This window comes from Lissotriton helveticus, chromosome 6 (genome assembly GCF_964261635.1).
Source record: "Lissotriton helveticus chromosome 6, aLisHel1.1, whole genome shotgun sequence".
Lineage (NCBI taxonomy): Eukaryota > Metazoa > Chordata > Amphibia > Caudata > Salamandridae > Lissotriton > Lissotriton helveticus.
In genome coordinates this window covers 196,164,615-196,191,802 of record NC_136067.1, presented here as the reverse complement: position 1 = coordinate 196,191,802, position 27,188 = coordinate 196,164,615, and the positions used below count along the sequence as shown (strand labels likewise).

The following is a 27,188-nucleotide window of genomic DNA, read 5'->3' as shown; positions in this document are numbered from 1 at the left end:
AGAGCATATTATCAGGCCCATTATCGCCGCTTTATCTGCAGTTTCCTGCCGATAAAAGCGGCGATAATGTATCGCCCGTCCTTGATAATATGCCCCATACTGCGTAGAAAGAGAAAAAATGATGAATAAGGTGTTGGTTTACATCTTAGATCTCTTGCCTAATATGCAGCTATATCATTACGTAAAATAATCAATTTAGATATAGTTAACATTATGAGAGTATACCATACCTCTTTGACTGTCAACAAGTAAACTATTTTAGTTAAATGCAGTAACACCAAAATGAGGCACATTGTTCATTGAGCTCACAAGAGTAGCTATCCTTAGGCAGCCAATTAATGGAAAAAAGATATGATTATGAATAATGAATGAGATTAGTTTACGAAATATTTAAGGTTATCTTCTGGGCAATGGGTGATTTTTCTTCGTGATACAATTTAAGATTTATGTGCTGTACTGTCTATGCTGCTAGGAGCATAGGGGCATATTAGCAAGAACCCTGCATAAAATTATCGCCGTTTTATCGGCAGGAAACAGCCGCTAAAACGGCGATAATGGGCTTGCTAATATGCGTTATAGAATTCCAATAGAAGCCCAGGTTAGATGTCGTGCACATCTACCCTGGGCTTCTATTGGAATTCTATAACGCATATTAGCAAACCCATTATCGCTGTTTTAGCGGCTGTTTCCTGCCGATAAATGCCGATAATTTTACGCAGGGTTCTTGCTAATATGCCCCCTTATTACTAGTTTCTGGTAAAGGGGTATTAATTACACTCCCTGATTTAGGAGTAACAGAGGTTTGTTTATCTCTATTTGGGATAAATCCGTAGAATCCCCTAAGAAATGAGGAACTAAAGAGTGTTATTCGTGGTATAATTCTCACTGCAATGTCTCATTCCCGCACGACTACTCCAGGGATGTTGTCCCCTTTCAGCAGTCATAATATCAGTGAAATCAGAAGAGTTCTGCTGTGAATTCATTTTTGCAAATACACATAATTGATGTTTTCCAAATGTCCAGCTAGGTAGCAGGGAATTAAAAAACCCTTTTACAACCAGAGTTGCTTGATTATAACCTGATAGGCTATTTCTCTCTTTCGAGTTCATTACTTGATCTGATAGTTCTGCTAGAGGTTTTGGCTCTTTTCTTGGCTGTGCTACTTTAATATTTTATATTACCATGAGGTCAGGCCTCTTTTTCACATATCTGTAGAATATTTTAAATGTAGTTTCCATGGCCTTTCCTGAGTATTTCAGCTCCTCTTAAGTTAAATTCCTTTGAGTTTCTGCCACTGCCAGGACATACGTGGATTTGTTTGGCGAAGGATGTCTCAATGCATGTGTCGAACCTTACCCAAGTGGATATACTGAACTCAGCTAGATGTTTTTTCTGCTAGGGAAAGACTATACCTATAATCACTGTTTTTCCCCGTTTTCTTCACACCACACAAGGCACCATACCAGATTTTAGGGGAGTGGCTGTGTGTGTTTTCTCTTTGGAGAGTGCAGCATGCAGAACATTTGGTTCAGAAAGACCGGCTTCGGACGCCCTGTTCCCTTAATACCCCTCCTGTCCCTTGACCTGCTAGATACATTTAGCTAACAATTGTGAGATTCAGTGACTTTCATTCACACATTTTACTATGGGTTGGATCAATTTAGAAATGCTTTGTAAACATTAAATCACCGTGGGTGCACAAGAAAAATTGTATTCAGAATCAGGATAGACAAATATACTGTTTGCATAGTGTGAATTCGGCTTACATAAACATTCTTAAAGCAGTGTGCATTTCCTGTACCTACATACAAGTAGTCTCTCTAAGGTGCTATGAATTTTCCCTCAGCATGCCCCATACCTTTCAAACTCATGTCTCAAAATGTGGATGAAATCAGGCATTCAAGAGGGTGATCCCACTAAAGTGAATGTAGAGTGAATGTAGAGTGAACTTTTGTTTGGAGGTTGATAAGGGTGTGGAGGAATAGAAGTAAAAAAAGAGGGTGAAATCCTTCAAATGGGGTAAATTGACATTTATGACGTCCAGGACTTGTATGTTGTGCTCTAGCATACTGCATTGGTTTACAGAGAGATACAGGGATCACTGAAATAATATCGAGGGACAGAATATCGACCAACAAAAATATCGTTGACAAAATATCGAGAGACAAAATATCGAGTTTCTATCTACAAACAGGTAAGTACAAAAATATCGAGTTACAACGCAACTTTTACAACGCACTACCATTACAACGTAAGTATTGGTAAGTATATAATAATTTTTATAATTTAAATTATTTAAAATTAATTTAATATAATTTAATTTAATTTCATTTCATTAAATTAAATTAATGTAAATGTAATTTTACTTTATTTTTACACTGTACCCCTGTACCCCAAAAACCCAAAACTGACCCTGAACCCTAAAAAAAAAACCTTTACCCAAAACCCCAAAACTGACCCTGAACCCTAAAAATACCCCTTTACCCAAAAACTAAAAACTGACCCTGAACCCTAAAAATACCCCTTTACCCAAAAACCCAAAACTGACCCTGAACCCTAAAAATACCCCTTTACCCAAAAACCAAAAACTGACCCTGAACTCTAAAAATACCCCTTTAATTTAACATAATTAGCAATTAATCAATTAAATTATATTAATTACCAATTACATTTTAATTAATTAACAAATATTTTTTTATTAACAATTAATTAAATATTACTACCAACTATTAAATTTACATATTTAATTAATTATAATTAAATTACTTCCCACCCTATTCCCCTATAAACCCACAACCCGCTACAGGAAATGAATTATTTAAATTTACACAATTAGCAATTGATCAATTAAATTAAATTAATTACCAATTACATTTTAAATAATTAACAAATAATATTTAATTACCAATTAATTAAATATTACTACCAATTAATACATTTACATATTTAATTAATTATAATTAAATTACTTCCCACCCTATTCCCCTATAAACCCACAACCCACTACAGGAAATAAATTATTTTAATTTACATAATTAGCAATTATTCAATTAAATTAAATTAATTACCAATTAAATTTTAAATAATTAACAAATATTATTTAATTACCAATTAATTAATTATTACTACCAATTAATAAATTTACATATTTAATTAATTATAATTAAAATACTTCCCACCCTATTCCCCTATAAACCCACAACCCGCTACAGAATAAAATTACACAATAATAAAAAAAAAATCATTAATTAAAAATAATTATAACATAAAATGACACTTTTCACACATATTATAACATAAAAACACTATAAATAATTAAATATTATTTAAAAAACGATATTTTTTACTATCTAGATTATATACTTGGATATTTTCACTTTCTATATTATTTACAGTCGATATTACTTCACTTACCTTAAAAACGATATTTTGACTGTCGATATTCTGTCCTGTCGATATTTTGTCCAAACGATATTTAAAACTCGATATTCTGTCCAAACGATATTTTGGAGTCGATATGTCTGTGCACCGGAATGGACCTGTACCACCACCACAAAGACCACCCACCCCGGCCCTGGAGATAGGAGAGATGAACACAGAGGTGGGCGGATGGGACATGCACCAATTTTTGCAGCCCTTTGAACATGCTTTATGCAAAATATTTTGGAAATTGCTCATCGTATTTTCCTTATTACATAATACAAGTACAGTAACATTTAGAAAAAGAAAAACTGCACATAAGTACTTACGCAGGACAGTAGTCGCAAACATATAAGTAGAAAGTTTTACATCTGGCAACAGCACACCCGATCTGAAAAGACCTTGCCCAAACAACCTGTATAAATAAATAAAAATCAAACAAATGACATCAGTGCTAATATCATTTAAATATCATTTAAATAATACAATCAGAAGCAATTCGATTTAAGAATGAAATTAAACTCTGAATTGCAGATGTTTTCAAATTTCCTGTTAATATCATGATTTAATAAATGTAATATTTTGCATAAGTATCGTAGGAAATATAAAGATTGGTGACTGGTGACCTACCAAACCTAGATATTTCTAAAAGCTAGACATCCACAGGAATCTAGAGTGGTATACCTTGTGTGGATCCCATGAGGTGTTGATCCACAATGCCCTGAAAACCTCAAACTTTGCCTGAAATTGCGCGAACTTACCCTGTTGCCAGTGCAGGACATTCAAGTGAAAAACGGAGCGGCGTTGAAGCACCCGCTCCTTGTTTTACTATGCAGGCAGCAACCCGCCTTCACTTTTAAGAGGGGAGAGAGATCCCCTTGCATGCAGCTGCAGTTAGTGTCTGCAACTGCCTTCAAGGAAATGTCTGGACCCCTTTTCGGATGGGAGCTGCCATCAGGGGACGTACTGACAGTGCGCTACCTTTTCGATGGCACACTGTCAGTGCACCTTCTGGCAGCTTCTTTGCCCCAAGGCCCGCATCTATTATACAGAACGGGTGCAGAGGCAAAGGGATTCCCTCATTTGCATGGGTCCACGCTCCATGCAAATGAGGGAATACCTTCTGATAATAGTGCTGGCGCTATATGTGCTCCAGTGCTATATGTATTATAGAAGGGGGCACACACCTGTATGCAGCCCCCTTCTTCAATACCAAAGTACCCCAGGGCGCGCAAAGCTGGCTCTAATGCCCATTGTGCCCCTGAGGCACTTTCGTAATACTGTCCATGGTAGTCAAATATATCTACTGTATTAGCTATGTTAGTGCATTTCGTTTTTTAATAGCGAAGTAAAGGAAATAGCAATGCAAATATGGCATCAATTAAAATGAGATGATTAGTATCTTGAGTTGCATGAGCTAGCAGGTGCATCTCTTTCTGTGCAGCTGATTAATGCCAAGAGTGAATGACCAGGAAGATGAGGCATACACTAATCTCAAACGAATGCCTCATGAAAAACCATAGCCATGAAACAGATGGAAATGATCTGCATATGCTCAGGAGCTGCTTCTGTCTAGTATTCAATGTCTTTTCAGAGCATCCAGGGTGATTAGTGTTTCACCTCTGAGCAGGTAGTAGCACATGTCTTCTGCTATTAGTGCTCTAATGTGTGGCTTGATGCTAGTTTGACCTCATCAAAGTTGTTTGAATTGCTTATTTTCAGCATACGTTGATGATAAGCATCTCTACTCTGAACATGTGGTAACGACCTTCTTCTAATGCACATGTTCTATTCGTGTATTTACATCTGTTAATTGCATGGGAGAGGAAAACTCTGTTGTCAATTAAAATGTAGTGAGCAGTGGTGCGTGTTGCATGAGTCATCCTATGGACTGCTTTTATTGTCACTTTTTCGTGCGAGACGTAAATGTGCACGAATAGAAAGAGAGACACCTAACAACAAACACTGGCAATAGGTCTCATCTACGCAATATTGACAATATGGTTTAGCGATGTTGTACACCAGCATGGCTGTTGTTCAGCATGGCTAAAAGATGCAGTAAAGGAGAGTGGTGTGGAATGGAGTGTCATAAAGTGGAGTGCTATGGAGTAGTATGGAATAGAGTAGAGTGTTGGGGAGTGTTTTGAAGGGTGTAGAGTGTAGTAGAAAGGAGGGATGTAAAATAGAGTACATTTGAGTGGAGTACAGTGTCAGAGTGTAGTAGAGCCCCCTAGAGTGAAGGGGCATGGAGTGGTGTAGAGCTAAGTAGAGTGGTGTAGAAGTTGCTGCGTAGAGTGGAGTAGAATGTTTTAGAGTTGAGTGGCAGAGAGGAGAGTAGATTGCCGTAGAGTGGAGAGGCATAGAGTGTCACAGATTTGAGTGGTGTAGAGAAATGGAGCACAGTAGAGCAGTGTGTTGTAGAATAGAGAGGAGTAAAGTGATATGGAGTGGCATGAGAGAGAGTTGCCTAGAGCATCGTAGAATGTAGTAGTGTTGTAGAGTGGCATAGAGTACAGTGGAGTAAAGTTGTAGAGTGGAGTGTCATAGAGTGGAGTAGAGTGACCTAGAGTGAAGTTGCATAATGTACAGTTGTGTAAACAACATTGGCGTAGAGTGCATTGGTTTTGATTAAAGTGGTGTACAGTGCAGTGACATGGAGTAGAGGGGCGTAGAGTACAGTTGTGTTCAGTGCATTGGTTTTGATTAATGTGGTGTAGTGTTCATTGGCGTTGAATGCAGTGACGTAGAGTAGAGGCGCATAGAGTGCAGTGGCATAGAGTAGATTGTTTCAAAATAGAGTGAAGTGGCATAGAGTGGAATGGTGCAGGGTACAGTCGAGTGGTGAAGGGTAGACTGCAGAGATGTAGCTTAGAGTGGAGTAGAGGGCAGTGGTTTAGAGTAGAGTGCTGTAGAGTGCAGTGAAATGTAGAATAGATTTGAGTGGCATGGAGTGATGCAGAGTGTAGGGACGTAGAGTATAGCGGTGTAGAGTGCATTGGATTAGAGTGCAGAAGAGTGGCATAGAGTTGAGTGAAACAGAGTAGAGTACAGTGGCATAAAGTGCAGTTGCATAGATTGTACTGGCATAGAGTAGAGTGGTGCAGAGTATTGGGGAGCATAGAGCAGTAGCATAGACTACAGTGGCATAGAGTGCAGTGACATGGAGCACATTGGTGTAAAGTAGAAAATCATGCAGTGATGTAGCATGCTGGGGTGTAGAGTGCAGTGGATGCAGAGTAGTTGACAGAGTGCAGTAGCGCTGAGTGCTTTGGTTTTGAGTAAAGTGGTGTTAAGTGCATTGGCATAGAGTGCAGTAGTTTAGAGTAGAGTGGCTTAGATAACTGGCATAGAGTAAAATAGAGTGGTGCAGTATATAGTGCAGTGGTGTAGAGTGTAGTGGCACAAAATGGAGTAGTGTAGTTTAGAATGCAGTGGCATAAAGTGCAGACGTATCCTTTTGGGGTATCTGGAATCAGTCTGGACACCAATCCCTTAGTTTATGTTATCTAAACACGCAGGTCCTATGCATTTTTAGGAACTACATGACATGGCATCCAACATGGGGCTGTTTCTTATTTAACGGTCAAATCTGAGTAGTTCCGTCCTCTCAGAGACTCCAAATCACATTTAGCCAGAGATATCTGGAGTAGGAAGGGAAAATCTTCCACGGCTGAGTGGGTGTATCCTATTTATTGGCTGTAGACGTCTTCAAGCTCGAAGGATTAAAGTTCCAGACATTGTGCAAAACCGTATCTCTTTTTTAATACTTCCTCCCACAGTGTCTCAGAAAGGAGATGCTGGTACGAGTGGTGCTAGTGTTGAGGACGCTGAGCAGGAAGGTGCTCCTAACATTTCAGAAAACTGCAGACATGCAATCACTGTGAAATCAATAGATTATGGCCTCCCAGCAATGGGTGGACATGTTACCTTCATGATTGAGGTACACGAGGCATTCAGGACAGAGGTAATCTATTCATGGATCAAATTTCCACCTGCAGATGCACACACTAAGGTTTTTCATACTTACATTCCAGATGCGACACCTGAAGAATACTCTCCCTGCAAGGACATAGAAGTCCTGTTAACCTACCAAGATCATATGAATCGGTTTAAAGACACTGTCACCCACACCATAACAAATGTGAGACTCGGTCCCCTCAGAAGAGAAGGAGCGACCTGGCGAGGCTTAGCTGCTTACACACCAAATCAAATACAGAAATTGATACCTAGACAACAGAAGATGTACGGACATTTTACAAAGAGATAATAAAACTGTACAGAAACCTCACACAGTTCGTAATGTGTACACGTACAATTCAACCTGCCAGGGTCACTCAAGTTGGTCAACCGCAAGGAGCTTCAACAAAAATCACCCCACAAATGCTGAATGCGATTATGGGAAGAAAACCCACTTAACGTGAGCAAATGCTGTTCTGGATAGCACAGAATATAGCACAGCTTGAGGCTGTATTACCCCATATGGGTCCACAGTAAAAACACAGAATATTATCAATATGTTTGCCAATGGGATTAGCTCCCTCGATCGAGGATTGTACCACTTTGGGTAACATTTTTGCTGCTGTTTATACCAATCACTCATGGTACCCCCTCAATAACAATCACCAGAATTATTGAAACAAATACAGAATGAGTACGGGGTAGAATCTACCCAGGACTTTGGGATGAAATTGATAGGCAATTTTGCCCCGGTATCAACAATTATGTTAGCTATAATAAAAGGGGAGGCAGCAGCGGTGTCTTTATACCAATGCCTGAGGGAATGCACTCCTGCACAACAGGAATGAGAACTACCTAAGATTATCTAAGATACCTATGCTTAGCTGGGTAGAGCTAACTTGGGAGCTAGTCATGTGAAACCACAATTAACAGGTAACTCTGAAAAGGAGAACTCAAAGCAAGCACCTGATTCTTGTTAAGAGAACTGGGTCAACAAACAATCAAAATGTAATAGGCAGAATGCATCAGCATCACAGGGTGGGTCTCCTCAACAGGAGCCCTCTGATAGAAAATATAGTCTTAGAAACCGTGAAAATATTTAAAAACCTGGCAGTTATCAGGATACTGCGCTGAGATACTCCTCCGGGGGTGATTCAAGTGCATTATAAATCTCCTGAATAAATAAATAATAAATACTGATACACGTTCCTTTTGTTCCTTTCAGGGTTCATCAAAAAATCAGAGAGGGAAGGACGGTCAGAACACAGACCAGAAGAGCAAGCCAAGCTAAGCTAAGAGACATACATCACACTTCAGACTACATTATCAAACAAGAGGATAAAGCCAAAAGTCAACCTTAATTTAAAAAGAAGATGGTAGCTGGCCTTAAAATAAGAAATGCCCTGGCTACTGAGGACTCTACTACTGAACAGGGAATGGGCTCTGACGATGCAAGACAGCACAGCAGAAGTAACAATAGCTTGCCATAACCTGATTGAATTTCTGGTGACAGCAGCTTTGATTGAACACATCAAGGTGGAAACACTGGATACAAGTGTAAGTGTCCCACATCAGTTACACGAAATTACCCTCCAAATGGAGAGGGACATATCAAGAAATGTTAAAGGTCTATTTTGGGAGAACCTGACTTATGGATACAATATACTTGTTGCTGAAAAAGATTGCCCGCCTGAGTTCATCATGGAATGCCCAAAGAGGGAACATGTAATATTACCAGCTTTCTCCGACCTTGTTCCAGAGCCACTCAAACATACATATGCACAGGAGTGGGCATTAGCGCTAGCTCCCGCACTATACTGCAATCATGTAGGATGTGATTCTGAGTTACCTCACCATGAAATCCCAGTTGAAGCAACTCCTACACCACAGAGGCAGTACTCAATAAAACATCACTCAAAGAAAAAGGTCAGGAAGATTTTAGATCAACTTGAATACAAAGGTGTGATTTGAAATTGCACCTCTTCCATGAATAATCCTTTGTTTGCTGTAATGAAACCCGACAATTCATGCTGTCTAGTTTTAGACGATAAAATGCACATAGTGCTGCATCAATGAATAACATTGTGTGGAAGAAATACAAAGCAACACTAGATATCTCAAATGGATTCCTTTACCAAAATATAGTGCCTGAAATCAAATATTTGACAGCATCTTCCGTGCTCCCCTTTCAACTGCAATTCTGTAGAGTCCCTCAAGGGTATAAATATAGCCCTGGGTTGTTCTCAGCAAGAGTACCAGAGTTACTTCAAAATTGTGATGAGGAGGCATTGTTTTATGTAGATGATAATTATCTGACAGATGATTAATGATTGGATCACTTGCACAGGGTGAACAACGTAATTTTGGGTTTTGCCACTGTAGGCTGCAAATTTAACTTTAAAAAATACAAAATTGCCCACCTCATGTCCTATTTTGGGGATATGAGTTATCAAGTGAAGAAACAAGCCTGGCAGCTAATTTTTTTAGAAAATGTTGCGCTGCTCCAACCTCTGAAAACTCAGAAAGGCTTACCGTCCATTTTAGGATTCTTAAATTTTGTCAGAACATACATTTTAGATTATGCAGAAAAGGTTAAACCTTTCTACGACCTATTCAGACCTGAGTTTTCAGTTTAACATTGGACACAGGAACACATAGAAACTCTCTGTTCCGAACAAGCGGACATGATAGCTTCCAAACATTTACACACACTTGTATACACTACTAATTTGGTGACCCGTGTAGTCGGGTGTGAAGCAGGGTATACTTACCTCACCTTCACTGAAGACAAAACTTTACCCATTGTATACAAATCTCATTTGCACACAAAACGCTGAGATGCATTTTGCATCCACAGAAATGATACTGAAACAGTACAGACTGCTGTAGTGATAGAAAGAACACTAGCTCAGGGGAAACGCATAATTGTTGTGACTCCAGTACTAACCTTAGAGGCTGTTACCAAAGCAAGTGTTCCAATACAAAAGGACAGCATCCGATCCGGACGCAATGGGCTAATTCTCTCACTGCAACTGATGTAGACTACAAATTTGATTCTACATTAAATCACATGCATTCCTGCAATACAAACAAGAATATCCTCTCCCAAATAAAATAATGCCTCTAGATCAGTATGAATACATGATTTACAATGCTCATCTGCCCAGCTTGACCATAGCAAGTAAATAGCAACACATCGCAGTATGTGCAATTGTGAAAGGACGCATGCGTACCGGAAAGTTTCATCTTAGCAATACACAGACACAGTTTCTAGGAGATTTCATGGCACAGTCAGCAGAACTAACAACCCTGATGCTGACACTAAACAGTAATGATCGGGAATTACCCACACTTATTGTGTGTGATTCTTTTTACTGCATCCAGTCATAAAATGAATATCTTCTCCCTTGGGGACAGAATGGGTTTAGAGATTCCAAAGGTTGCCCAATAAAGCACAAACTGCTGTGGAATAAGTGGCAAAGCTGAAAAATGCTTGCCACGGCTCATGTAATTCCCACATTCATTATCAGCATGTTGGTGTACACATTGAATAGAATTCGCTGGCTAATGAAGCCACCAAGGTGACAGTGCAAATTACTGCCATTGCTGCGATCACTCGTTCTAGTATGAGAATAGAAGGACAGATATGGATAGCTGTGAATGCTACAAACAACAACAGCTCAGCCTTGCCAAAAGGTTTTCTACTCAAGTATTCTTACAAGTTAGATGCACAAAATATTCCTTATGGTCAAATTCCAGTAGTGGGGGATAGAGTAATACCACACATTGGATCGCAGATTAGGATGAATTCTAGCTGCACACGAGGGTCTAGGTTCAGCCCATGCAGGTATCGCTGCAACTACTAATTACTGAAGCAGCGTTATTGGAGGTCCGGTCTTACTAAACCGACCAAGGGTTATATCCTTAAGTGCAATATCTGTCAGCAGATGAAAGGTTCCACCGTAGCACATCCACCACAAACACCATTACTGATATCAGATAGACATCTCACATGTGTCTATTAGGACCACTGTTGCCCCATACAATCTGACAGGGCTTACATGTAAATCCTGGTGGCAATGGATTCACGCTCTAGATTCCTGTGGGTTTGGCTTCGGCGCTCTGCAGAAGCCCAAACTGTTATAAAGGATTTGCAAGTCTTCATAGGGACATACACAATTGGTATATTACATTCTGACTGTGACCCTGTGTTCAGCTCACAGGCTTACAACGAAGTCATTAGAAGTTTGGATGTTGCATTGTGGTTCTCCTCTCTGTATCATAGGAGGGAAATTTGATTGCGGAGAGGAAAAAGCTGGTCTTAAAAAAATTCTTAAAAACTGTTGTATTACGTTGGGTTGGCAGTTGTGTCAATCACCTATATTGAGTCCAGAGGGCAGTAAACAACATGCCAAGACTTTCCCTGTGGGACTGTACTGCATATGAAGTCCTGTTCGGGATTAGAATGTGAGTACCTGACTTCTTGGCCATGTTTGGAAGGACCTGGGATGAGGAAAAGGTGCCATCAGACTGGAAGGAGGGATATTTCATCAAGATCCCCAAGAAAGGTGACCTGAGTAACTGTGCAAACTACAGAGGTATAACTCTTCTATTAATCCCAGGAAAAGTATTCAACAGAATCATCCTGAACAGAATGAAGGAACAAGTCAATGCTCAGTTGCGAGACCAACAAGCTGGCTCGCGGAAAGATAGATCCTGCAAAGACCAAATTGCAACACTGATCATCATCATTGAGCAGTCAATGTAATGGAACTCCCCCCTCTATGCCAACTTCATCAACTATGAGGAGGCATTCAGCAGCATGGATAGAGGGACTTTTTGGAAACTCCTCCACTACTATGGTGTGCCAGATAAACTTATAAGAATCATCAGGAAATCTTACAAGGGAATGACCTGTAAGATAGTCCATGGAGGGCAACTCACGGAAGCCTCCCAAATGAGGACTGGAGTCCACCGGGGTTGTTTACTCTCACCTTTTTTCTTCCTGCTGACCATAGACTGGCTCATGAAGACATCCACAGCAAGAAGAAGAAATGGGATCCAGTGGATACCTTTGATGCGACTCGACGACCTGTACTTTGCAGATGACCAGGCCCTATTCTCCCATTTATAATAACAAACACAAAAGGGAAGCTAGGATAACTTGCCAGAAGGGACAGTCATGGGGAAAATCCAACAATTTTGTAGTAGACTCTTCACCCATTTAATAGTGCATGCTTCATTATCGGTGCCTATCTACACCCTGGTATGATGGTACAACCAGCGTAGACTTATATCATTTGTAGCTGGATATGTGGCAAGGATCTAAAAGGTAAGAGATAAAATGTCTAAAGGTAAACCCAGGGACCTTTCCTTTAATAAGTGAGTACCCAAGACATAACTAAAAACAGAGTTTGGGTTTTATTATTGATTTTCAATTTCATAAAAAGACCATAATAAAGCCAACATGTTTTGGCCCACCTTAAAACCCCACGTGGGTCTAGGGCCTTCACCAGGCTGGTGGTATCCTAGCCTATCTAAGCTGTCATGCCATGTAAAACCCTATATTTTAATGATTCAGATGCCATGCATAGCTGGTGGGAGGCACCATCCTGTAGTCACTCATTCGTCATAGGTAGGGAACCTGTGAGCAAACCTGACATCAGACCGCCGTCTACTCTTCCATACCCATCTGCAGATACAAGAGATGACCAACATTGTGGTAGCCACATCAGCACAAATTGGCCTCAATATCCACAGGGTAAAATCCAAGATCCTGAAGGGTAGCACAGTCAGCGAAATTGCAGTCCGTCTTGTAGGCGATGCACTAGAAGAGTTTTAGACCTTCACTTACCTGGGCAATTTTGTAGACAAGCAGGACAACACAGACACCAATATCAAGGCAAAATTCAGCAAAGCAAGGGCTGCCTTCTACCAGATGAAGAAGATCTGGAGCTCCAAAGACCTAACACTGCAAACCAAGATCAAGCCTTTAACACCAACGTAAAATTGCTCCTTCTATATGGAGAGAAACTTGGAAGATAACAGAGGTCACCACCAAGTCCAGACATTCATCAACACCTGTCTGAGGAAAAGCCTCCAAATTCCCTTACCAAACACCATCAACAGCAATGACTATGGCAGCAGACTTTCCAACTCCCTGCTCAGGAAGAAATCCTAAAAAGACGCTCATGCTGTATAGGTCACACCCTCCACAAGCCCACATCAAACATTGCCAGGTATGCCTTGATCTGGAACTGTCACGTGAAAAGGAAAAGAGGAATACTAAGAAACACCAAGGGCAAAGGCCTCAAGGCTGGATTACACCTGGAGTCAGATTGAAAGAAAAGCCTGAGCTCTACACCCCAGCCGACTAGCAACATTTTTCAAGCCCAATGTAGCCCTCTTTAGACTCCCTACTTTTTTTGAAGAGTGATTGCCAGCTAAGAATATAATTTAATATAATCCCCAAGTAGGGAAAATGTTCCACCCTGAGCTTGGAAATTAGCTATTTTTGTATTCTTAGTACCAGATACCATGAAGTGTGATTTTTTTTTTTGTAATTGATGGACAAATCAATATAATTCATGAAAGTGAAAAATAAGTCTAAGAGCCGCTGTAGGCTTATGGCTGTACGGGCAATTAAAACCATGTCATCGGCATGTGGAAGCAGGAGAATAAGTCTACCACCTACTTTAGAAATGTCTAGAGCACTGTTTGAATCACTTGGATTCCATTTCACTCAGAAATTACCTTCAGTTATGTTTTCTACTACAATCAAAACATTCTGATATGAAAAAAACTATTATGTGTCCCTGTTGAGTATTTTGATATGCTGGAGTAGGGCTGGCATAACTAGTTGTCAAACAATAAGATAGAGAGAAAGGAATTGTCAACTTTTGTATTGTTTGTATTATATATTTATTGGAGAAATAGAAGAAAAGATGTCACCACATTTCTAACTTCTATATAATGTAACAAACTATAACTCTTAAACTCTTATCAAGGCCTAAGTTAATGAAGCAAAGAGGAAAACTACTGAATGCTTTCAAAATTAATCTGTCTACTTATGTATTTATGTAGTTATTTGAATTTTTGTTTTACATGTAGTTTTCAATAGTATGAACTCTACACAAAGAGTGACAGTTTTACAAGCGGCAAAATTACCAGTTACATGTTACAAGTAATAGAATATGTTTAATAAATGAACAACTAAAGTAAAATAGTTAGAACACAATACATAATATAAACAGAAATTCCATGTTATGTTTTAAGGCTGAAAAATAGAAATCATGGTGCATTGTTACAGGCCTTATACAAACAAACAGCGTCTGACAGTGTGGGTATATTAGTCAATATTAGAACACAGTCTCTCCATAATTGTTACCCCATGAGGAATTTAGGACATGACACAGATTTGATATGATGTTTAAAAATTAATGAATGGAGTTCCAGGCCCTGGGGGCACTCACGGAGATAGGCAGCTTTAGTGTCTATGTATTTTTAAATGAAGAGGCTTTAGGAAAGAGTGAGTCTGAGATCTGAAGATGTCTTTCACCATCTGAGATGGTCACTCTTGGGACTCAATAAGTTAGGGATCCAAAGTGAAGGGCATTGCAGCTAATGGAGACTAAAATACACACATTTCTTTCCTCAGTGGGGACCCAATTCCGCTGAATAAAAATGGAAACATGTGACAAAACATTCTTGTGTCAATGGTCAGCCTACCTGCTGGGGCAAGAGCTGATTTAAAAGGGTGTAACTGTTGTTTATGAATTCATACATTCCTATGAGATAGTTGCATTTCCCAGCACCATGTCAATTGTCTAAAATTGTTTTCAGGGAGGAAGAGTTGTAAGAAAAGTAGGCCCATCCTAATTTCAAATATGCTGGAGTAATTGGAGTAATTCCATGTTACTCTTTGACACAGATTTACAGATAATTATGCAATTATTCCCTTCCCTGCACAGCTCTGCCTGGTAAATGCTGCCCCCGTAGCTGCTGCTGACCCTCTGGTCAGGAGTTCAAGGCCCTCCTCCACCCGCAGGCTCCCTCGTGCACCTCATCCCAGGTGGTGTAGTGGTAGAGCATCACTGCTCTGCTGATGGGCTGCGCTTCTGTATCTCTTTTTCTGCTTTTTGCTGCATTGTTTTCTGTCCCTTTTTGAACTTTCCTTTTTTCCTTTGCTCTTTGTTCCTTGCTTTGCCGCCCTTACCCCTACCGCTGCGATCCCTAGCAGCCAAGCCTTCCTCCAGTGACTCTTTCCCGCTCCTGCATTTCTCGCCTCTCAGCTGTCCATCCCCCCCGCACAGTACTTAATTGCTGGCACTGCAAGGTGAAGGTGCAGGCCACTGACCCTATTATTGGACTGCTCCCTTCCCTGCGCAGCTCCACCTGGTAGCTGCGGCCCTTGTTGCTGCTGCTGACCACTGTCCTTTGCAGCCTTTATGTGCTTTTTATTTTGCCTGTGCCTAATCCCTGCTGGTCTAGTGGTAGAGAGTCACTGCTCTGCTGGTGGGTTGCCGTTTCTTCTCTCTTTTTCTTCTTTTTGGTGGCTTTGTCCCCGCGGCCACTGCATGGCCACTGCGCAGCTATGCAGCGGGCATGCTGATAGCACACCAAAGGTATGCCAAAACCAAGCCCAATTGCGCTCATACGCGCCTGGACCGCGCCCAGTGCCACAGACCCTTGTTATCAGACCTTCCACTGATACAAAGCCAGCACCCTCCTAGCCCTCAACACACGACACCTGCCACTTTGCATCACAGAAACTACAGCTACAGCTACACTCTGGCCCACCAACACACTCCTGCTTCTCTGGCCACCCAGTCAACCTACAGCACACCCGATCGTCTCACCTGCTTCCTCCTCAACACGAGATCCCTCCACAAACACACCACAGAAATCTGGGACCTCCTCATTACTGCCATTCCCGACATCGCCTTGCTCGCAGAAACCCCAGCTCTGGCCCAGACATTGCCACCGTCAATACCAATGGCTACAAAATCACCCACAAGGACCCGGCTGACCGCCCAGGAGGAGGTATTGCCATCATCCACAAGAACGCCCTCCGCCTGACTCTCACTCGGAGGACCCAATGCCAACCATGGAATACCTCCACTTTCAGATCCTGACCAACCCCCAACACCAAACTTGCCGGCACCCTCATCATCAGGCCTCCCGGCCCCCACCCTCCATTCACTGATGCCATTGTCGCCCTCATCGCTGCCCAGGCTCTCACATCCACCAATTACATCCTACTTGGCGACCTCAACTTTCACCTGGACAACCCCAGTGAACAGAACACAGCATCCCTTCTGGAGAACCTTGCCAACATCAGAATCAAGCAACAAATCACTGGTCGAACCCATGCAGTGGGACACACGCCCGATACCATCTTCTCTGCCAGTGGAAACATCACCTACAGGGGCGTGGCTTGAACGCCGCACAAGATGGCGGCTTAGCACCGGAGCTCCGCAAGTCGAGCACCGGAGCCGGCGACTTTCTCCGCTCCCACCGGTCCTTGGTGAGCGCAAATGATATTTTTGTGCGTCGGAACGTGAGCTGAACAAGGAGAACCGAGCAGCATTTCTCTACTCCGACGGAATGCATATCTTCCGTAAGTGACGCTCTTCAGCTCCCCGGCGGCCGCCATTTTCTGCACTTGCCGCGCGCTTCCTTTACAACGAGCGCCGCTTCTCTACCTCAGCATGTGCAATGCGGTTGCTATTTACACCGGCCAATTACCTTTAAAACGCCCTTTCCTGCTCTGATACATACAGTCTGTAACTTTCATGCTGGTTCTTGGCTTTAATATCAGTTTTCACTCCTCATTTTTCATCGATGTTTCCTCATGACTGAAGATGATAATCTACTCATAATAAGGCGGAGCGCTGCTTTGCATAACGCGCATTGAACTTTCCAGCTGCATTCAGCGCCTCCTTGTCAAACTCTCTGACATGACATGAGGTGATAGTTTATATCCACGAAAATCTATTGGCTATACCTGAGGAAAGGTTCTATATTTTATTGACTGCTCTAATTAACTGTTTTTCTTGCATTTCCTCATTTTTCGTGCAGCAAATACACGTTTTTTGGTGCCTTCCACTATAAAAATCACCTTTTGCTTCCTATTTACAACATTTTTCTCATCAACACATTGTGGTGACATTGTATTTACTTCTCCTGCCTTCTATGGGGAAACTCCGTACTCTCAAGCTCACAGCATCAAAAAACAAGCCACAACTTTCCTCAGACTCTGATTCCACAACTCCTAATATGGATGATCCCACTTCTCTCAAACCTAACGCTACTCACGGCGCTATTCCTAAAAATACTTCAACTAGTAAGCTTTTACAACCTGGTTCAACGAAGCGTTTAAAAAAAGATCCTCCATCTCCAGGTTCATCATCAAATTCTGCTTCAATGGATCTTATTCTGGAGGAACTTCGAGTACTTAAACCCTTCATGGCCGAAACTACTAAAACCTTACAATTTCTCCATGACAAGTGGTCCACGTTGGAATCTAGGGTTCTTTTGGTGGAACAATCGACTGAGACTCTTCATACCTCACATGCAAAAATTTCGCTCTTGGAAAAAGATGTCTCCCTCCTAAAACGACAGTCGGAGGAGTTGGAAAATCGCAACCGGAGGAACAACCTACGCCTTTATAATCTTCCGGAACTTACAGAAGGGTCTAATCCAACAGTCTTCTTTCAAACTTTTCTACCAAAAATCTTAGACCTTCCTCCTTCCACCTCTCTAAATATTCAACGTGCGCACAGACTTGGCCCGAAAGTTTCTGATAAACCTCGAGGTGTCATCATGCTGTTCCTTCAATACACTGATCTCCTCCAAGTACTTTCTGCAGTAAAGGCTAAAAAACAAGTTATGTGGGAAGGCCGCAGATTATACCTTTCTCAAGATGTTGCCAAGATCACAGCCGACCGTCGGAAGCAGTTCCTGGATTTGAGACCTCGTTTGAGAGCCCTTGGCGCCAGATATGGGCTATTACATCCATGCCTCTTCAAGGTCACCTACAAAGAACGAACTACTACATTTGAAGATCCACCCGTCCTTGAAGAGTTCCTGCGTCGCTATGAAGCCGAAAGCATGGACACTGCAAGACCCGTCTGACCATTTTGATCTGTTTTGTCTGTTTTTTGCCATGTTTTCTCATTGTTTCTGATCCCCGTGTCTGACTAAGTGCTCTCCACCCCTGTCTATCTCATCCATATTCTTATGTTACTTTTTATTACTTTTACCATGTGTATTTTAATATTTTCTTCCTCTTTTTTACCTTCTTACAGATCCTTTTCCCGTGTTTCCTCATCCCGGTGTATTCGTATTTCCCTCCACTTCGTTCCTTCGCTGGTTCCTCAGGTGTTCGACGATGTGAGTCTCCGTTGTTGATGTCGTCCTCTTCTGGCGTCGTCATCCCTCAGTCCTTTTTTGATCTCTTTTTATCTGTTATGCTATTACTCTTTCTACACGCTTTGTTCTCTATTCTTTACTGTTCTCTTTCTCTTTCCCCTTTTTCACCTCTTTCTCTTCTGTCTCTTTCCTCCATTCTCTTTCCTCTCTTTTGCTCTCTTTCTCTTCCACCTCATGTTTCTTACATGCCTATTACTGTTCTCTTTCTTTTCATATTCACTTTTCATTATATCTTCTTTCACACCATTCTACTGAAGTTACAAATTCCGAGTAGTTACTTGGAATGTTAAGGGGTTAAATAACCCCATTAAACGTCAACGTGTCCTAACCCACTTGACACGCCTCAAAGCTGATATAGCTCTCCTCCAAGAATCTCACCTTTCTGATAAGGAGGCTAATAAACTTAAGCGTTGCTGGGTAGGACATGTCTTTCATTCTCCTGCTTTAGGTAAGAAAAATGGCACTGTTATTTTATGTCATAAAAAGTTAAATGTTTCAGTTGTCTCCCATGAAAATGATGACAATGGCCGTTGGGTTGTTACTAACCTTCTTATTGATAAAATTCCTATTGTTATCTTCAATGTATATGCTCCTACAGGTATTGATAAATTATTTTGGCCTGCTATTTCTGACAAATTAGTAACAATTAATGAGAAATATGTTATTTTTGGTGGTGATTGCAATCAAGTTCTGGACCCCTTTCTTGACAGGAATTCCAAAGTTAAGTTTATTCCCTCTAAGATGCACTCTCAGTTTATTGCCTCTCTTCAGAATTATGCTTTAGTAGACATTTGGAGACTATGTAACCCTGACCTTAAAGAGTACACGTTCTATTCCCCCACCCATCATTCCCAATCCCGTATTGATTACCTTTTCCTTAGCAAACCCCTAGCACAACTGGTCACACATTCGGACATCGGTTCCATTCTAATCTCAGACCATGCTCCCGTTTTTGTTGATATTGACCTTATTCCCTTCTCTCCTCACTCAGGACGTTGGAGATTTAATAACTCCTTACTCCTAGACCCCATTTTCTCCACTAAATTTACAGCTTTTACCTCTGAATTTTTTACTCTCAATCATCTCCCTGGGTCTTCCTTTGTTACGGTGTGGGATTCCTTCAAAGCAGCTGCTAGAGGTTTTATCATTGATTTTGTCTCTCAAAAGAAAAAACAATCAATCACCAAATCAACTCAACTTTTAGATAAAATTAAAAAACTTGAATACTCCTACTATAACTCTTCCTCTGACTCCTCACTTAACGAACTTATCTCTGCCAAAATTGAATTCAATAAATTTACCACTAATGCGGCATCAAACACTCTCCTTAAATGTAATTCCCGTTATTACGGGGGACAGAACAAAATGGGTAAACTGTTAGCTAATTACCTTAAAATACGCAAAGAAAGAACAAAGATTGAATCATTACAGGGTCCAACCGGTACTTCCTTCTTCAAAGATAAGGACATATTAGCTCAATTTGTCTCCTTCTACCAAAACCTATACACTCCTGAATCTATCCCTGCTCCTGATGACCTCCTTGCTTATTTTCGAGATATTCCTTCCCCACAATCTGCACATGTTGACTTTCAACCACTAAATCTAGACATCTCCCCCTCTGAAATCTCTCATGCCGTTTCAATCCTACGTAAAGGTAAAGCCCCAGGTCCTGACGGTTTCACCATTGAATTCTATAATCATTTCTCTTCCCTCCTCCTCCCTAAACTTTTCCTGTTATTTCAGTCATTTGCTGATTCTGGTTCCTCTCGAGGAACTTTCCAAGAAGCCTTAATCTGTTTAATACCCAAACCAGACAAAGATCATACTTTATGCAAAAATTATCGCCCTATCTCCCTGGTCAACACAGATTATATAATTTTTGCCAAAATCATAGCTCTTAGATTAGATCCTCTATTGCCAGAACTTATAGGTCCGGAACAATCTGGGTTCGTTAAAGGTCGTCTGTCAACAGACAATTCTCGTGTTTTCTTTAACATTTTAAGTAGAGCCTCTTCCCTTACTTCCCCATTGGCTGCCATTTCTCTTGATGCCGAGAAGGCTTTCGACAGAATCAACTGGGATTTTATGTTCCAAGCTCTTCGTTGGTTCGGTTTCCCACCTAAATTCATTTCCCTTATCTCTTTACTTTACTCTAGTCCCCATGCCTCCATCTTTGCCAACGGCTTCACTTCTGATTATTTTCCCCTCCAAAGGGGAGTTCGTCAAGGATGCCCTCTATCTCCTCTTTTGTTTATTCTAGCTTTAGAACCCTTTTTGACCAAAATTAGACGTGACGAGAACATTTCCGGTTTCCAATATGGCCCCCAACAACAACAAATTAAACTATCGGTGTACGCTGACGATATTTTATTTTACTGCTCCGACCCTCAAACAACCCTACCTTCCTTCCTAAACCAAGTCTCCGCTTTTTCTAATGTATCTGGCTATAAGCTTAACACGGACAAATGTGAAATACTACCCCTGAATCCCTTATGTCTTAAACATCTATTTGATTCTTCCGGGTTTTCCTGGCAACCCTCTAAGATTAAATACCTAGGTGTTTGGTTCGCCCCTCGTCTCTCTGACACCCTCAAATTTAATTTTGAATCCCTTTCTACTAAGCTCACTTCTTCCATCAATCGTTGGAACCCTCTCTTTCTTTCCTGGTGGGGTCGTCTGGATTCCATAAAAATGATGCTAGCCCCTTTGGTCCTATACACTATTTCTATGATTCCCATTCGCATCCCCAATCATCATTTTAAATCAATAGATTCTATCTTATTGAAGTTTTTATGGAAAGACAAAAAATCCAGAATAGCCCTCTCTGCTTTAAAGAAAGACAAATCTTTAGGCGGAGTCAAATTCCCCAATTTTAAATCATATCATACTGCTTTCTCCTTGAAACAAGCCTTACGTTGGATTTCTTCGGATACTCCATATTATCCTCCGCTTTGGCTGACATTGGAATCATCTTTCCTTCACCCTTATGACTTTAATGAAGTTCTTTCCTTTTCCTCTGGCGTCACCTCTCTTCGATCTCCCATCATTTCTCATACTCGTTCTCTTCTTCAGCCATATTTAATATCCACCTACCCCTCCGCTTCTTCTACTTCTTCACAACCTATTTGGCATAATAAACTTCTTAAAATTAAAAATCGTTCAATCTACTGGAAATCTTGGCACTCTCGTGGTTTAAAATGGATATCTCAACTCATCTCTGACTCCTCCCCTCTCTCCTTCCACTTACTTCAAACCCAATTTTCATTACCTTCCTCGTCTCGCAAACAATATCTATCTCTTCTTCCCTCCCTTACCCAATATCTTTCCTCTCTCCCCGCCACCAACACTATTCCTAAACTCCATTTTTCCATTTCAAATGCTCTCGACCAATCCCCTTCTGCATCTTTTCTTTATAAATCCCGTCAAACACCTATAGATCGCACTAAATCCAAGGTTGAGTTGGCGTGGGAGGAGGATTTGTCTCAAACATGGCCCCCTAGTCTCTGGGATAAAGTTTGGTCTAAAATTCTAAGTACATCTAGAGCTGCCAATACTACCCAAACCTTATTTTTTATCTATAATCGTACATTATACACTCCCGCAATTTTGTCTTCTTTTTCTCCAGACACTTCTCCCACTTGTTGGTCCTGTCCCTGCCCTTTGGCTGATTTGAAACACATGCTCTTTGAATGCCCTCCCATTCTCCATTTCTGGCATCTAGTTTGGTCCCAAATACAAAAACTTTTTCAACTCACTATCCCCTATTCTGTCCTTCAGATTTTCCTAGGCTCCCTTTCCCCTGACCTTTCTGGATCCCACCATAAACACAAATTACTTGATCTCCTGATAGCCATCGCTTTCCATCATATTACAACACATTGGAAACAAGCTAAGGATGTTTCTTTTTCTGCATGGTGGAACGCAGTTTGTTTCAATCACCGCCTAGACACTAATTTTGTCTCCCCTATTTCTTTAGCAATTAAACGTGACCTTTTATGGCTTCCCCTCACCGAATATTTATCTAGAATTACCAGACCCTCCCCCCTTTCTCCACCGCGTTCTGTTGAAGTTCAAAAACCACCGTGAATTGTTTTATCTCAATATTTGTAAATTTATTAATGCATCTTACTTTCTTTTTCTTTGTTATCACTTCTATGATGTATGCCTCTCATGTTTTTTCCCCACCCTCAATATTTCTGCAATTTTGAATTCCATTGGTTTTGTTTTACATCCTTTTTTGATCACATATTTTTCTGATGTAAGAGAGTTTTATTGCTTTTTATAACTTCTGATTGTCTCTTCATGCCCTGTTATTTCCTCTTTATACCTTAATAAACTTCAAACTTAAAAAAAATAAAAAAAAATAAAAAAATAAAAAAAAGAAAAAAAAAAAAGAAACATCACCTACAGCCAACCACTGAACTCTTCTGGACTGACCATCACTGCGTGCAGTTCGTCTTCACCACACCCACAATACACCACCACCCTCACCTCCCCATCGTAGCTGGAACAAAGTCACAAAAGAACATCTCACCACCTTCCTCAGCACTACCATATCCCCGACATCAGCAGATGCTAACACATTAGCACGCAACCTCCACCGATGGATCTCCAACTGCTCTGATACTCTGGCATCCCTCAAGACGGAACCTGGCAAGCAACACCCCAAAAAACCTAGCTGGTTAACTCCCACCCTCCATGAGTCCAAATACACATGTAGATGACTCAAGAAGAGAGGGAGGAACAACAAAACCTCGGAAACCCATGCAACCTTCAAAACCATTGCCAGCGCACACCGCTTCCTCCTCAAAACCAGAAAGAAAATGGCCCTCCAAGACAGAATCAACACTAATGCACACAACAGCAAAGAACTCTTCACCATCGTCAAGGAGTTTGCCAAGTCAACAGCAAGACCACAGATGTCCCAACCTCCCAAGACTTCTGCAGCAAACTCAGTGCATTTTTCCACCATAAGATCAGGCAGATCTACAACAGCTTCGCACCCAAGACCCTCCCGCCATGCACAACACCACTGCATGCAACCATGCTGCACCCCAACAGATCCCGCTCAACTTGACTCCACTCACCATAGATGGCGCACTCAAGACTATGAAGAGCATCCACTCCGAAGCCCCCTCAGATCCTTGCCCATATCACATCTTCCATAGAGCAGCCACCTCCATCACCCCCAAACTTGGCCACACCATCAACTGCACCACCACTGAGACCACCACCTTCCTGATGATTTAAAACACACTGAGATCCACTCCCTGCTGACAAATCCATCCGCTGGCCCGACAGACATCAAGAACTTCAGACCCATCTCCATGCTCCCCTTCCCAGCCAAGGTCATCAAGAAGGCCATCAATGCCCAACTCTCTAAGTTCATCGAAGTGAACCCCGTCCTGGGCATCTCCCAATTCGGCTTCCAAAGCATCCACAGCACTCAACCGTACTCCTCGCCGTCACCGATGACATTCGCTCCCTCCTCGACCAAGGCGAAACTGCAGCCCTAATTCTGCAGACTTCTAGGCCACCTTCGATAATATCTCCCACCACAACCTAATCACAAGACTGGATCCACTCCTTCCTTACTGCAGAGCAAGTCAGACTACCTCAGTTCCTCTCAGAACCTGCAGAGATCAGATGAGGGGTGCCGCAGGGCTCCTGCCTGAGCCATACCCTCTTCAACATCTACATGGCTCCCCTCAATGCCATAGTCAGGAACCACGGACTCCACATCATCTCCTAAGCCGATGACACCCAGCTGATCCTCTCCCTCACACACGAGCCCACAGCCACTAGAATCAACTTCCACAGCAAAATGAAGGCCGTTGCCACCTGATGAAAGATATTTCCCTCAAACTGAACTCAAAGAAGACCGAAGTACTCATACTGGGACCCACTTATTGTGGACTGCTGCATTGGGAACCCTCCCAAACCCCCACAGACCACACACGTAACCTCAGCATCATGCTAAACTCCTTGCTTACAATCAACCACCAGATCAATGCCGTATCCTCATCTTGCTTCCACACACTCTGCCTGTTTCGAAAGACATTAAGATTGCTCCCTACAGAATCCAGGAAAACAGTCACCAACGCACTAATTACCAGAAGACTCGATTATGGAAACGCACTGTAAGCCGGCGTCACCCAGAAACTCATCTGGAAACTACAGAACATTCAAAATGCCACAGCCAGACTGGTCCTCAACATGCCCCACTACAGCCACATCACTGAACACGTTTGAGAACTCGACTTCCTCCGAGTCAACAAAAGAATCACCCTCAAGCTCCTCACATTTCCCTACAAAGCTCTCCATGATACAGGACCAGTATATCTGAACATCTGTTCAATTTTACAGACCAATCAATTAGGGACCAACTGTTTACCAGATGCTTCAATAAGAAAATCCAAGAAAGGTTACTCATGTGCAAAAACCCACCTTTAGACGAAGCTGAAGAAATTGCTAATGCTATTCAGGATCCAAAGGATTCAGCTAAGGTACTTAACAAAGATGATGACAATGTTTTAGTGGTTAAGGGTACAAAACCTTCTATGAATAAGACAGTGGATGAACCAAAAGTGGTGGAAAGGAATAGACCATCAACCTCTGGCATAATATGTTATTGTTGTGGATCCAAGTTCCATTTAGCTTTTTTCAAACAGTGTCTATCTCTTTCCAGGGAGAGTAATACATGTATAGTGACAGGTAATTTTGGCAGAATGTGCCCAGCTAAAGGAGAGAAGGTGAACTTCATCAGGGAAGATTATGAACAGAACCTTACTGATGACATGAACAACTTATTATTGTGTGTAAGAGTGCATAAGCAAGTTGAAGCTAATAATATTAGTACAGACTAATCACCAGAAGCTGGGAGCAGTAACAGTGTTATTGATGATCCAGTACACTTTATTACAATTCATGAGAATGACTTGACTATGTCTGAGGATCCTATAGAGATAATTAGAGTGGGGAAGTTGATGATACCATTACTGACAGATAATGGTTCTAAGATCACTATCAAATATCTAAGGATACTGTTCTTGAATACAATGTGGTGGAAGAACAGGGAGAACCTGGCCTGTCAGTTTGGGCTGGACTGTTCCCATTGGGTGTAGGGTCAAAACTAATTTGTATATGGTTGCGTTCAAACTGGAATTGGATGGGGAGCAAAAAATGATTAATTTAGGCTCAGATCTCTGTACTGGGGTGAATGTATGACATTGTTCTTCATTCTGTCCAACAATTGTTCTTTTTGGAAATGTTGTTGCCACCAGATGTTTTCCAACAAGGGGCTGATGGTACCAAGAATAACTTAGTCGGGTTCTTTGAGAGCGTCATTGGTTTAAAAGGTCAGGAGGATCAAGGGAAATTATATGTCTCACACAGTGGGCCAGACATTCTTGGGTGGCACCATCAGTCCTTTTAAGGTATTGTCCTGAATCCGGAGGAGTACATCAAATATTGACAGACAATCGTTGACGGTCAATCGAATTGGAATCTAGAAAATATACGCGCTTTACTTGAGAGACATAGAAACATATTTGGTGAAAACTTGGGAATGCTGAAGGGATTTTAACATATCATCAAAGTAAAGGATGGGTATATCCCTGTGAAAAACAAACAGAGAGGGGTGCCATTGAGTGTCATTAACAGTTTGAAGAATGTGTTGGACAGACTATACACAAACTGTGTGATCGACCTGATTGTATCTTCTCTATGGCTTTCACCCATTGTGGTGGCATGAAAAAAGAATAATGAAAACAGAATGTGCATTGATCTTAGAAGTTTAGACCAAGCATTTTTGGTGGATGGATATTCTTTACCAAAATTAGAAGAAATTATGTGTACATTGTCAGGAGCTACTGTGTTTTTGAATCTTGACCTGCATTCAGTGTACCATCACTTTGTCTCGGCAGAACAATCAGGAAATCTTACTGCCTTTTTAACACCTTATGGCATGTACCAATTCTGCAGGATGCCTTTTGGTTGCGCTTCCGCTGCTGCGATTTTCCAAAGGATTATGAGTGAGGTTGTGAATGGACTAGATGGTGTACTTGTGTTTCAAGACGATGTGTTGGTGTTTGGCAGGGACAGTTCTGAACACCACACGAGACTGAATGCTTTGTTGAATGGCATGAGTGAGAGAGGTCTTAAACTCAGAAAAGACAAATGGTTGTTTAGTGTGAGTGAGGGTGAATAGTTGGGCCACGTAATATCTGGTAAAGGCATTGGTCCTTACTCAGTGTTATTGGAAGTCATAGTAAATGTACCTGTTCCTGTGGAAAAAGAGCAGTTAAGAGTGTTCCTGAAAATGTGCATTACACAAATTTTGCGAAGAATTTTCCAACCATTAATGAACCCCTTCTTGC

General features: G+C 41.4%; 1 protein-coding gene across 4 annotated transcripts in view; it reads right to left on the bottom strand.

The window, feature by feature from the left end:
* Nucleotides 1-27,188, bottom strand: part of LOC144761284 (cysteine-rich secretory protein 3-like) — a 410,824-nt gene that overhangs the window by 74,983 nt on the left and 308,653 nt on the right. For all 4 annotated transcript variants that reach the window (XM_078646732.1, XM_078646731.1, XM_078646734.1 and 1 more), the window contains one exon: nucleotides 3,750-3,835. In XM_078646732.1, the coding sequence (XP_078502858.1) occupies nucleotides 3,750-3,835 (86 nt within the window). The remainder of the gene's footprint in view (nucleotides 1-3,749; nucleotides 3,836-27,188) is intronic.